Source organism: Diceros bicornis, chromosome 13, assembly GCF_020826845.1.
Source record: "Diceros bicornis minor isolate mBicDic1 chromosome 13, mDicBic1.mat.cur, whole genome shotgun sequence".
NCBI lineage: Eukaryota > Metazoa > Chordata > Mammalia > Perissodactyla > Rhinocerotidae > Diceros > Diceros bicornis.
The window spans coordinates 29,115,760-29,124,489 of NC_080752.1; the positions used below are offsets into that span (position 1 = coordinate 29,115,760).

At 59.4% G+C, this 8,730-nt stretch overlaps 1 protein-coding gene across 4 annotated transcripts in view; it reads left to right on the plus strand.

Moving 5' to 3' along the window:
• The window catches only part of TMEM201 (transmembrane protein 201), a 28,327-nt gene extending 20,669 nt beyond the window's left edge, over positions 1 to 7,658 (plus strand). For 3 of the 4 annotated variants that reach the window (XM_058552841.1, XM_058552837.1, XM_058552838.1), the window contains 4 exons: positions 1,636 to 1,707; positions 2,332 to 2,622; positions 3,903 to 4,040; positions 5,488 to 7,658. In XM_058552841.1, the coding sequence (XP_058408824.1) occupies positions 1,636 to 1,707; positions 2,332 to 2,622; positions 3,903 to 4,040; positions 5,488 to 5,585 (599 nt within the window). In that variant the 3' untranslated portion in view covers positions 5,586 to 7,658. The remainder of the gene's footprint in view (positions 1 to 1,635; positions 1,708 to 2,331; positions 2,623 to 3,902; positions 4,041 to 5,487) is intronic. The other variant, XM_058552839.1, reaches the window with a different exon arrangement.
• Positions 7,659 to 8,730: the final 1,072 nt, after the last annotated feature.

The window sequence follows — 8,730 nt, forward strand, 5'->3', positions numbered from 1 at the left end:
AAACAAAAGTGCCGGGAACCGCCGTGTCCGCTGGCAGCGGCCGAGCAGGGCCCCTCACTCCATGACCTTGGGTGGGTACGTGCATCTCCCTGCACCCTAATCGCCTCTAAAATGGGGCAGCTATGCCTCGGGGCTGTGGTGGGCATGACATGAGTCCACGTCAGGGAAGCTTCTAGAAGAGGGCCCTCAGCAAACATGGCTGCTGTTATTGTTGTGGGATGGGGAATACCGATAACAGCAACAACCAGAGGCCTGGCTGCTCCAGGGTGGTTAAAGGCCCAGCCACTTGCTCATGCCCCGAGCTGATGTTAGGATGGTTTGCTTACCCCTACCAGAGACGTCCTCCTCTGTTTCCTGTGGAACTTGGGGTAGAGGAGGGCAGACTGCTGAGGATGCCAGGAGCCCAGCAGGACGTGGCCAGGAGCAGCCCTTCCCTGGCCCGAACACTCCCGGGAGGACTTGCTGTGCACGCTGACCAGGGTGGCCGGGCTGAGGGGCTTCCATTTCAAGCCCCTTGGGAGAGGAGGAGGGCGATCCCAGAGTCAGTTCATGCCTTTGGGGCAGGGTCTGCCACCCACTGCAGACGACAGGCAGTCTCCTTGTCGCCCTTCGGGGCTGGAGGCAAGGGCTCAGGAGTGGCCCCACCCCGAGGGTGGCAGGCAGTTCTGTGGGTGCAGGCTGGTCTCAGAATGTCGGGTGATGGGGAGATCCTGGTCTCCATTGCCAGGGGTCCAGGATGAGTTTTTGCACGTCCTTGGCTCATGTAATCAGGAGGCCCTGGTGGTCTGGGCTCAGGCACTGTGCCAGGTTCCTTCTTCCTGGGTCTCTCTCTCTCTCAGCTCTACTCGCCTCTGCTCCTCTGCTGCAGACCTCGTCCCTGTGTCCCCACAGCTCACACCCAGTGGGAAGACCCCCATCCCAGCACCCACAGAGCAGGTTCTTGGAAGGACTCCGGCTGTGCTTGGGCTGTGTGGCCACCCTTACCCAGTCACGCGGATTGACCTGGGTCTGTGTCCCCGGGCCTGGTGGGGGGAAGGGGTAGGCAGTTCACTGTCACCAGTGGAGCCTCAGAGCCCCACAGGTGGTGGAGCAGCAGCCGCCCATGACAGGGTACATAGCAGTCGCCAGATCTTTCCATGCTCAGCTCTCAGCTGGGCACTGGGGGGAACACAGGGCATGTGAGATGGAGTCCCTGCCCGTGGGGTGCAGTAACTGAGGAGAAGGCAGCGTGCTCAGTGCTCCCTGAGGTCCAGCGCAGGGGGTCAGGCGACCGGGGTTAGGAGGAGGCAGGTCTCAAGATGGCTGAAGAGGTGGGGCCTCGTGGGGAGACAAGGGCCAAGAATGAGGAGTCGAGGAGTTGGAGACTTGATCTGGGTGCCAACTCTTCTCACGTATGGCCTGCTGTGGGTTTCGGTTTCTTTATCTGCGAAATGGGAGTGGGCCCAGCGTCCTCAGATGGTGGGTTGAGGAGTCAGTTGAGAGCCTGTGTTTTTGTGAAAACGTGACATGAATGACAAAGGTGGGGTTCAGCAGAGCAGGTCGTGGGGGGTGGGGGCAGAGGGGGGAATGACAGAGAGGGTGGGTGCACTCGCCCCTGTAGGCCTGACCCATGTCACCTTTCTCTTTCCTCTCCAGACTCAGGGTATCTGTTCAGTGGGAGCCGCCCACCATCTCAGGTGTCTCGATCTGGGGAGATTCCTGTTTCAGGTGAGAAGAGAGAGCCAAGAGGAGTGACAGGAACCGCTTTTGGGGGTCAGTGTGGACCAGGGTTTGCAGAGCGTGTGTGGGGTAGGATGCAGAGTGGTTAGGCGTGAGCTTTGGGGTCAGACAGATCTTCCTTCAAATCCCAGCCCTGTGCCTCCCAGCTGTGCAGCCCTGGCTGGGCAAGTGACTGACAGCCCTGTGCCTCAGTTTCCTCTTCTGTGAAATGGGTGTGATCGTTACTAGGATTAGATATACTGCTGTCGAGCTTGTCAGTGACCACTGACAGAGAGAGCGCACTCAGGATCCTGCTGTCAGTGGGGCTTGGGAAGGTTGACCTTAAGTCTCAAGAGTGTGTTCCCTCCTGGCCTTGCTTCGGCTAGGGGAGGTACCGGGGGCTTTGGATAGAAATCGGGGTGCGGAGGACAGAGGGGACATGGCTGAGGCTCCGTGATTCTCTCCTGTCCCTCAGGGCCCCTCCTTCCTCACTTCCCAGCAGGGTTCCCCTGTCCCCTGTGTCTGCACAGCCTTGCTTTCTTCCTGGTTATAGAGGAGGAGCAGCAGGAACAGAAGAGGTAGCGGGTGTTACTGCAGCAAACGTTCATACCTTCCTCGTCCTCTGCCCTCCAGATTACTTCTCTCTGCTGTCCAGCAGCTGCCCCTCCTCCCCGCTCCCTTCCCCCGCGCCCTCCGTGGCCGGCTCGGTGGCCTCCAGTGCTGGCTCTCTGCGCCACCGCAGACCTCTCATCAGCCCTGCCCGGCTCAACCTGAAGGGGCAGAAGCTGCTGCTGTTCCCGTCGCCCCCCGGGGAAGCCCCCAACACCCCCAGCAGCTCTGAGGAACACTCGCCCCACAACGGCAGCCTCTTCACCCTCGAGCCACCCCAGAGGCAGCCAGCGCGGGACAGGAAGCACACTGTGGGTACGGCCTCTGACCGCCCTCCTGGGAGGCAGGACCGCCTGGCGGGGCTGTGGGAGCACCGTGGCCTCGGCCCACGGTGTACAACTGTGGGGACACTGTTGAGAGGCTGCACAGGGCCCATCCTTGCTCTGATCTGTTTGTGTGGCTACTCTCCCAAGTTCCAGACACACCTGGCTTGGCTCCTGGTGACCTTGAACCCTCCAGGACATTGCTCTCTGTTGGCTGATTCTATTTTCTTCCTTTGCGATTGACCTTGAGGGTACTCTTTTCCTTGGGATGGATCAGAAAGACATCATGCACTGCCAGGCTGTGTCTGGTCATGGATTTTTGTTTTGTTTTGTTTTTGGTGAGGAAGATTGTTCCTGAGCTAACATCTATGCCAATCTTCCCCTATTTTGTATGTGGGACACCACCACAGCATGGCTTGATGAGCAGCGTGTAGGTCTGTGCCTGTGATCCGAACCCACGAACCCCAGGCCGCTGAAGCAGAGCATGCGAACTTAACCACTATGCCACCGGGCCAGCCCCTGGTCATGGATATTGTTGTTTTGCTCAAATGGTGTTGTTCTGCAAAGCTTTTTTATTTTTTTTTATTTATTTATTTTTTTTGAAAGATTTTATTTATTTATTTATTTTCCCCCCAAAGCCCCAGTAGATAGTTGTATGTCATAGTTGCACAGCCTTCTAGTTGCTGTATGTGGGACGCAGCCCCAGCATGGCCGGAGAAGCGGTGCGTCTGTGCGCGCCCGGGATCCGAACCCGGGCCGCCAGCAGCAGAGCGCGCGCACTTAACCGCTAAGCCACGGGGCCGGCCCTGCAAAGCTTTTTTAAATTATGCCTCAACCTTTAAAATCTAAAACTTTTACGTGAATGTGTGGATTTCCTGAATCTTTTATGATGTCAGAAGATCTGGCCGCACTGGGCCTGAATACTGGCCAGACAGGTAGAAGGGCAGGTTGGGGTCCCCCATCCCAGCCTCTGCTGCTCCCTGCCGCGTTGACCTGCCCCTTCCAGATCCTTACTTGTGGCCGTCCTCTGCCAGCGCCTGCCGGCGTTTGAATTTGCTGCTGCTAATCTAAAACCAGCTCCCTTCACAGGCAGCTACGCAGCCAGGATCTGAATGAGGACCTGGCCTCCCACTGCCCAGGGTGGGGTAAGCGGGTTGGGACAGGCAGGGCTGCACTTCCGAGGACTGTTCTGGGATTGGAGGTGGAGCTGCCCCACATCTGTCCCTGGGGGTGAGATGTGAGCAGCCGCTGAGACACCCCTTCTCTCTGCAGACATGAGGTCAATGCCAGAACGAGGCAGCCCCTGCAGCACCCACTCCATCAAGAAAGAGGACGACTCGTCCCAGTCATCCACCTGTGTGGTGGACACCACCACCAGAGGGTGTGCAGAGGAGGCCGCTGCCTGGAGAGGTCTGCTCCCTGGTGTGGGGGAGGAGGGCAGGGCAGCCTGGGGGCTGTGAGGCTGCAGCCCCCATCACCTCCTAGTCTGTCTGGGACCCTGACAGAGGAAGACCCCTCAAGGGCCCTTGAGTGACGGAGGATGGTTAAATAACCCACCCAGCGCCTTCTGGACCCAGACTGTGACTCAGCAGAGAGCTTTCCCAGCCTGGGATTAGGGTCTGGATCTGCGCTATTACCACGGCCTCTGACCACAGGCAGCTACTTCAGTTTAACAGAATTAAAATTTAATAGCAGTAAGGATGCAGTTTCTCAGCTGCACCAGCCATGTTTCAAGTGCTCTGTTGCCCCGGCTGGCCTGTGACTGCTCTAGCAGACAGCACCGACACGGAACACTTCCACCATCACAGAAATGTCCCTGGGAGGGCATGGCCTGGAGATCCTGGGTGCACTGGGGCCCTAGCACAGGGGCTGCAGGCCCGCCCTGGGCGCCGAGCTGCCTGGGTTCAGATCCAGCTCCTCTGCTTGCAGGCTGCGGGGCGAGGGTGAGGTCAAACCCTGGTTCTGTGTGAAGCACAGCATGTGCTGAGCCTTGATGTCAGCCCCCGGGGCCCTCCCAGAGCGTGGGGGCTATGAGTCAGTGAAGATGGATGGCCCAGCACGCAGGGAGTTCTCCTGGAAAGATCGTTGTGAGCTGACTGGAAATGGGGACTACCCTCAAATCAGGCCACGTCTGGCGGGTGTGACGTGGCACCATCGAGGCCGTGGCCAGAGCACAGACTTGGGATGGGGGACCCTAGTCAGCAGCTGATTTTCTCTTAGCCCTGGGCAGGGTTCTCACCCCCTAAAGCCCCCGTTTCCTATCTGTAAAGTGGGTGTCACACACCCCCACCCCCATCACCAAGGGACAAGCCCATGACTCCCAGCCCAGTACCTGCCTGGTGGCACGAGCTCAGGAAAGGAGGCACCTTCAGAGAGGCAGGACTCGACCAAGGAACCCCAAGTTTACGGGTCTTTCCTGGTGGGGAGGCCTCTGGGTGCCAGAAAAGAACTAGGGTGGGGCCTCAGCCCAGGAGAGCCCTTGGGCACAGGGCCTCAGCCCAGGTGAGGCCCCATAGCTGCACACATCTCTCTTTTTTTCTTTTTCTTTTCTTCTTCTTTTTTTTTTTTTTTGGTGAGGAAGATTGGCCCTGGGCTAACATCCGTGCCCATCTTCCTCTGATTTATACGTGGGACGCCTGCCATAGCATGGCTTGACAAGCAGTGCTTAGGTCCACGCTCAGAATCCGAACCTGTGAACCCCTGGCTCCCAAAGCAGAGCACGTGAACTTAAGCACTACACCAGTGGGCCGGCCCCCATAGCTGCATCTCTGGTGGGCTGGGCTAGCCGCTCTGCAGTCCTACCCACAGGTTCCTCTTGTGACCTTTGGCCTTTGACTGGATCTTTCATCTCTGGCAGGTCTTTTCGGCCCCGCCCTGGTCCGGGGTCTCCTGGCTGTGAGCTTGGCTGCCAATGCCCTCTTCACCTCGGCCTACCTGTACCAGAGCCTGCGCTGACCCGCTGCCCGGAGAGTCTCGGAGGGCACGCCCAGGGGCATGCTGCTTCCACCACTGCCGGCCTCAAAGCCCTCCCCGAGGGCTGCCGCCCCCGCCCTCTTCCCCAGGGCCCCTGACCTCGCTGGATTGAGTCCCATCCTTGGGACGCCTTCTCCTCCTCACCTGTCACTCGGCAGGGCCGAGCGTGGTCTGTGGGGTCACCCTCCTCCCTGCCCATCTCCTTGGCTGACATTGGTTGTGTGTTGGTGCTGACACTCTGATCCCAAAGCCAGGGATCCCCGACCCTGGGGTCCCCTCCCCACCGTCCAGCCCTGCCTGGCAGGAATGCCACTACTACTGTAACTGCAGCAGGAGGCAGGCTGCCTCCTGACCCCGCGCCCGCGGGCTGTGATCACATCTCTGTACTGTACTCCCCTGTCCCGCCGGGCTGCCTCAGGCTCCCTGAGGGAGGAGGGAGGGATGGTCCCTGCGTCACCCGTCCTCGACCCTGCCCGGTGGAGAGCAGACCTCCCTTGGGCAGGCCCCCTTGAAAACCGACATCTTCTGCCCCTGTCTTGCCCCTTCCTGTCGGCTCTGGGCCAGGCCTGCCGTCTGGCTCTCCCAGGTGGGTAGGTGGGTGCCTGGCGTCCCCTGCCCAGGGGTCCTCAGAGCTCCTGGGTCTCAGGGGCCCAGCTGGGCCTTCAGGCTAGTGTAAGCACTCACCCCAGGCTCCCTTCTGCTTACATGCACCCCTGTTTTATTACCTCTGATGACCTTCCCAGGCAGCAGCCCCGTTACCCTGAGACACTACCCAGGACCCACCCTGCCCTGTCTCCAGGTCTGTGCTCCTGAGCCCCTCCCTCATGCTGCCCACAGGGGCCTCGCTTGACCCCTCGGCCTGCATTGTGCTGCGGGACAGGCCCGGGGTGGCCTGTAGGTCTCAGATGAGACTGGCCGCTGTCCCCGCCCCCTGTGCAGCTGGCTCCTTTCAGCTGCAGAGGCCCCGCTTTCCTCTCTCATTCTGCTGTCACCGCGGGCTCAGCATGACCTCTGTCTCCAGGCCACCTTGGCTGGCTTTCTTTCCTACCCCACTGCCCTCGGTCCCTGCCACTGCCCTTCCTTCTGACCTATATTGCGGGTTCCCCCATCCGTCCTTGCGCTGGGGTCCCATCCTGCCCCCAGATGAGGCTGGCACGGAGACTCTCCGATGCAGTGAGGGCTGAGAGACTGCGTGTGCTGTGAGTGTGAGAGCCCCCAGTCCCTGCTGCCCTGGGCCTTGGGCACAGGTACAGGCAGCGCGTGTGTGCGCGCGCGCGCGCGCGCGCGCGCGCACACGCATGTCATTGCACGTGTTGGTGCCACATGGGGAGGAATTGGCTGCCTCGGTGAATTCTGAGACTCATTGGGGGGAGGGTCATGAGGTCAGGAGGAAAGGGCCTTCACTCTGTCATTCAGGGATAAAGTTTAATTTTATTTTTCTACACATTTTTGCCAGGTAAGGCATTGTGCTGATGAGCAGGATGCCCCCAGTCCTCCCTGCCAGGGAGATTTAGTTTTTTTAAGCTTTGGGTGCTTTTTCAGTAATTGTTTTTACCATATGGGGAAGGAGATTGCTCTGACTTCCTCTCTCTCCTCTTTCCCCTACTCCTGTCCTGAGCTACTGTTTGCTGCCCTGCCCCCCTCCCCAGGACCTGGGGAACTGGGGGGCCAGGGGCCATACCAGGACCCTGCGTCCAACTGCCAGAGAGGGTTCCAACTCGGAGGGGGTGCCTTTTGGTCCCTGTTTGTATAGTGGGCATGTGTGTCGAGTTTTTTAATTTTGTGTTTTGCCTGACAAAGCCAAACTCCATTCCCAAATGCCCTTCCTCTCTGGCTCTGAGGAGCCCTCACACCGAGTGCCGGCTCCTCTCCCTTGGGGCCCGGCCACCTGACCTCTCCTGCCCCTGCCCAGCGGGCCCAGCACCCCCAGGGGCTGGGGGAGGCTGGGCAGGGAGGGGGCGTACTTATGTTTTCTTCCAAACAAAAAACACAATCTTATTTTTCTTTACAAAAGCAAAAAAGGAAACCAAAAAAGATAGCAACCTTTGAACTATACCTCAGTCTGTCTTGTCTTTATTCTGTCTGCTGGGACTGCTCAGGCCCGCATGGAATGGGCCCTGACCAGTGGGGGTAGAGTCCTGAGGCTCATGGTGGGGTGGCAGGCACAGAGGGACATGTCACCAGAAGGGCTAAAGAATTTGAACAGGAGACTAGCTGCCTAGCCTGGGCCTGAGCTGGAAAGGTGAACAGGAGTTTTCTGAGCAGAGAAAGGAGGGTGTTCAAGAGAACAGCGTGAGCAAGGGCTCAGGCAGAAAGTGCTCAGCTGTCACTTTGGAAAAGCCCATCCGAACCAGCGGCCCCTGACCTGGCCCCAGGCCCCAGGGCTACAGGGGCGAGGGTCAGCCATGTGACAGAGACCTGGTTTTCTCCTGAGCCCACTCGGAATGGGCTCCCAGCGGCCAGGCTCGGCACCAGCCCCTACAGGTACACAACCAGACGGACCCCCAGCCCAGCCGGGGCGAGGAGTCCTGGCTCCGAGTGGTGCTGGAGAGCTGACCCTGGGCCTAGCAGTGTGGGCAGGTGCCCGGAGGGCACTGAGAAAGCAATCAGAGATACTGTATTTGCCCCATGCTGAGCCAGGACCTCAGGTGGTGGCCCAAGGGCCAGCCTCCTAAGTGTCACAAGCACAAATGCTCGGGCTGCCCGGTGACCCAGGTCTGCATTTCTATGGGCTTCAGTTTAACTCTGTGAAGTATCAGGACCACCATCCAGGGCTGAGATGGGGAGGATTCGGAGGGAGCCCGGATAAATGCCCGCCGGGAGGATGGATGGTGGGTGGTTTGGCTCCTGGAGGTGCCGAGGCAGACTGTGGAAACCTGACCCTGAGGGTAGATGGGAAGGGCAGGGCCGGGTGGTCACTCTTCACCCAGAAGCTGGCCATCTGGGACGGCAGAGCCAAGCTGCCCACAGGTGGAGTCACAAACACACCTCTGAGTTCACTGACCTCAGGGGTCCTTGTGATGTCCACTGAGCCGTGACCTCGGGGGCAAAGGGAGCCCACTTAGCCCACTCTTCCAGCAACCCTGCAAGGTACGCGCCCAGGAAAACCCGCAGCTCCCACGAAGGT